At 37.7% G+C, this 4,127-nt stretch overlaps 1 protein-coding gene across 2 annotated transcripts in view; it reads left to right on the top strand.

Moving 5' to 3' along the window:
- Positions 1 to 4,127, top strand: part of GFPT1 (glutamine--fructose-6-phosphate transaminase 1) — a 54,122-nt gene that overhangs the window by 39,785 nt on the left and 10,210 nt on the right. For both annotated transcript variants that reach the window (XM_006882290.1, XM_006882289.1), the window contains 2 exons: positions 2,182 to 2,302; positions 3,577 to 3,734. In XM_006882290.1, the coding sequence (XP_006882352.1) occupies positions 2,182 to 2,302; positions 3,577 to 3,734 (279 nt within the window). The remainder of the gene's footprint in view (positions 1 to 2,181; positions 2,303 to 3,576; positions 3,735 to 4,127) is intronic.

Below are 4,127 nucleotides of genomic sequence, written 5' to 3'. Positions count from 1 at the left end.
CTTCGGAGGGGGAAGCGAGCTGGTGGGGAGGGGTGGGCAGGGAGAAAATTGCGGCAATGAATGAATGGAAATCCAAAACCTCTGTAAAAAAAAAAAGATGATGTGTGCTTTTGACAGATATTTTTCCATTGTTAATTTGAAAACTTAAATCTAAGTCAAAGACATTTGTTGATTATTAAAACAGAAGCATAGATATATAAAGATCTTTTAGTCACATAAATGATATCTAAATGTAGTTTCCTTATGAAGAGATAGTTTATGTGTAGTAAGTAAAGCCGGCTGGTGGTTGAGCCCTTGGATTTTTTTTTTCCTCCTGTGGAAAAAGGTTCTGAAAGGTTCAGTGTTGAAGGAAACACTCTAAGTTATGATTTTGAACATGAAAAGAATGAATTAAAGACATCAGTGTAACATAAAAAAGGGATTATGTCAACAGCTGGCCAGGCGTGGCTGAATCGGACTTTCATTAACTTCACAGAGAGGAACACTCCCCACAACACAAAACCTATTTCCATAAGGTCAGATATGCACTCCCTCCCACAGTCCTGTACCTCCTTCTACTACTGCCAGTTCTAACACCAACCACCCTTCTAGGATTTTCACTAGGTCTATCTAGTACTAAGTTTGTTAATCTGTTGCATGGCCACACAGAACTTAAAGAACCATACTCATAATTATGGGATTTATTAGGGAATTGAATTAGGTTTCAGTTCAAATTGGAAACAGGATGTAGATCTTCAGTCAAGACAGCTTCTCAAGCACACTTGCAGGTCCTCGGATCTTTAGCCTTATGACTCTCGGTCAGTGTCATATAGCTCTCTTAGTCCTACCAACGACAGTATCTCCTCCTAGTTCTTCAGTCAGTGAACTGGAACAAAGGTCTCTAGTTCTGGCTCTGTGGCCTAGCAGTCCAGTGTCAGCTCTGTCTCATGTTCATTTCTGGTTCCCCGTGTTCTTGCTGTTTTCATCAGAGTCCCAGTCTGATATGTGCCCTGTGGCCCTGAAGGACTTGATCTTCCTTCTCAGTCTTGCTAATAGTGAGATTCTCACTGTTTGTCTCTAAACCTGCCCAATTTAAACCTGCTGGGATGGCATTACTGACCTGTCCCATCATGGATAGAGTACACACCCTATTTGTGTACTCCCTTCAATCATGTGGCAAATGTCAAAGACAAGTGGTCTAGGAAAGCCAATTTGAACAATAAATCCACACTAGCACAGATGTATTGATTCAGTGGTGCCTTTCATCTAGTACTGAATGAACCCTCCATTCAGAAACAAAAAGTAATTAATGGTGCTATTTGATGAAATAAAATAGGAAGTTCTGGTGGCATAGTCCATAGTGAGAGATGTGCTGATGACTCAAAGGTGACATCTGTTTATTCAGACCCACCAGCCACTTTGTGAGAGATAGATAGTTTCCTCCTGGGCAATTCACAGCCTCCAGAAAACCACTGGAGTCAGCTCAAAATTCAAGCTTTGCATTAAATGAAACATCTATCAAATCTCTCTCTTACTGCCATTAAATCAGAACTAACTCATAGGTGACTCCAGTGGGTTGAGAGTGAAAAGACTTAAATAAATGTAAATTAATAAGTGAGACATTAAGATACTTTTGAACAGACACATATTGTCCCCCACCCTAGTATTCATACTACAAAATGTGAAAATAGTAAGTTTTCTTAAAAGAGAGTTTTAAAATATATTTACGGATAGTACTTTATGAATAATGTTGCCTATTTAGAGTATTTTTTTCACTTAATGTTTGTGTACATTTTTGTTATCTCCTTTGAAATCTCTCAGTGACTTGGGTATATAAATTTCCAAAGGAAATTTTCTTTGGAAATTCATGTATCTTTCATTTTAAAACCAAAGCTGATTCACAACAGTGCTTTTCTCATTTAATTTCTCTAGACATTTTATATGTATGGATGGATTTGCTTATATGACTATATACTTGGGTAGTTTTTAAGAGATTTGTACTAAAATTATGACTTAAATGGTGGAATTTTAATTATGGTTTTGTTTTTATGCTTTTAACCTTCATATATATTTCATCACAATACATCTATGATTTTTATTATTTAAAAAAGGTGAAAACAATACATTGAGTCCAAAGATGTACAGGGGAAAAAGAAAATAATTTGAAACAGGTTTTGTGACTAAGTACTTTTTTCTTTATAGACACGTCAAGTTCTTGAGGAACTGACTGAGTTGCCTGTAATGGTGGAACTAGCCAGCGACTTCCTGGATCGAAACACACCAGTTTTTCGAGATGATGTTTGTTTTTTCATTAGTCAGTCAGGTATGCTAAATTAAAGATATAAGGGCTAGAAAGTTATTCTTCTACTAATTCTAGATACCTTGGACAAAACTGCTCTTTAAGGATATATGGGTATTTCAGATGACTGACAAATACAGATTTCTCTTTTTCTTTGTCATGTAATTCTTATGAATTAGTAAAATTAACACCTTCTACTCAGAGTTACTGATACATTAACTGAGGCAATGAGGGTAGGTGTGTTGGAGGCAGTGAGGCTGACTCAGGACAGGGCAGGCTTCAGAGCTGTTGTACATAAATTGCAGGTGATTTAACAGCACATAACAACAGCTCTCAAAGTAAAAAATTAAAACCATCAAGCATTTTGCTGCAAAAGATGAAGGACTGCATCCTTCAAAATGGAATGCATCTCTACACCAAGAAAAGAAAAACCCTCACCTCTGGGCCAATAGGCAGTATCATGTAGAGAAAAGATTGAAGTTATTAAAGATTTCATATTCCTTGGTTCCACACTTAATACCCTTGGTACCAGTAGTAAGGAAGTCAGAAGATAAGTTGCAGTGTGAAAGTCTGCTGTCAGGGACCTCTCCAGCGTGCTGAAGAACATCACTGTCAGTTTAGAGACTAATGTGTGTCTGATCCAGGCCATGGTCTTCTCATTAGCTTGCTATGCTTTGAGAGATGGACAGTGAATAAGGATGAAAGGAGAATACCTTTGAGTTGTTGTGCTGGAGAAGAGTATTGAACATATCATGGACTGCCAAGAAAACAGGACTTCCCTGGAGAGGGGAAAACCAGGTTGCTCCTTGGAAGCAAGGATTTTGAAACTCCCTCTCAGTACTTTGGACATGTTGTCAGGATGGGCCAGTTCTTGGAGAAGAACATCATGCTTGGAAGGGTGAAGGATCAGTAAGCATAGGAGAGGAAGATCCCGATGAGATCATTTTACACAGTGACTGTGGTAATGAGGTCAGGTTCATTAGAGATGTTAAAGTTGGCTCAGAGATAGGACCATAGATATTCATAGCTATTGTTCATAGAATTGATGTGAGTCATAGCTGACTCAACAGCATATAACATCTCTCAAAGAGCTGAATTTTCAACAATAAGAAAAAATGTAAAAAATCTTTGTGTTAGAAATTTTTTTAATTCACTATTTGAAATGCACATTTTATATATTTAATTTAAAATAAGTAATATACTGTTGAATATGGTTTCTGTTTTTTGCATCTAAGAAATGACGTATATTTAAATTTATTCCATATATCTTACAGTAATTAGTCTTAATTTTTACACAGGTGAGACAGCAGACACTCTGATGGGTCTGAGGTACTGTAAGGAGAGAGGTGCCTTAACTGTGGGGATCACAAATACAGTGGGCAGCTCTATATCAAGAGAAACGGATTGTGGAGTTCACATTAATGCAGGTCCTGAGATTGGCGTGGCTAGTACAAAGGTAAATTCTTGACTTATTCCTTGTGTTATCATAGTATTAATGTAACAGACAAACCTGTGTCTTAGGTTTCATTTGTAAGTAATTATTGGATTCAGTAATAGATTAAAAAGATATTTCTTTCCACCATTAAATGTTAGCACACCTTGAAAAGGTCTTTGCTGACTATCTTTATTCCTCACTTAATTTCCTCCTGCAAATGAGAACATTATGTTAAGCACAATATGTTGTTGTTGTTGTTATGTGCCATCGAGTCGTTTCCGACTCATAGCGACCCTATGCACAACAGCCCTAAACCCTGCTCTATCCTGTGCCAACCGCACTGGCTCTGACACACCCATCCTGATTACCCCAGTCACCGAATCAATCCATCTCATAGAGGGTCTTCCCCTCCTG

The sequence above is a fragment of the Elephantulus edwardii genome, unplaced genomic scaffold (assembly GCF_000299155.1).
Source record: "Elephantulus edwardii isolate Elephantulus edwardi_28Jun2011 unplaced genomic scaffold, EleEdw1.0 scaffold00019, whole genome shotgun sequence".
NCBI lineage: Eukaryota > Metazoa > Chordata > Mammalia > Macroscelidea > Macroscelididae > Elephantulus > Elephantulus edwardii.
Note: the sequence above shows the minus strand (reverse complement) of the source record. Positions and strands in the feature narration are given on the sequence as shown.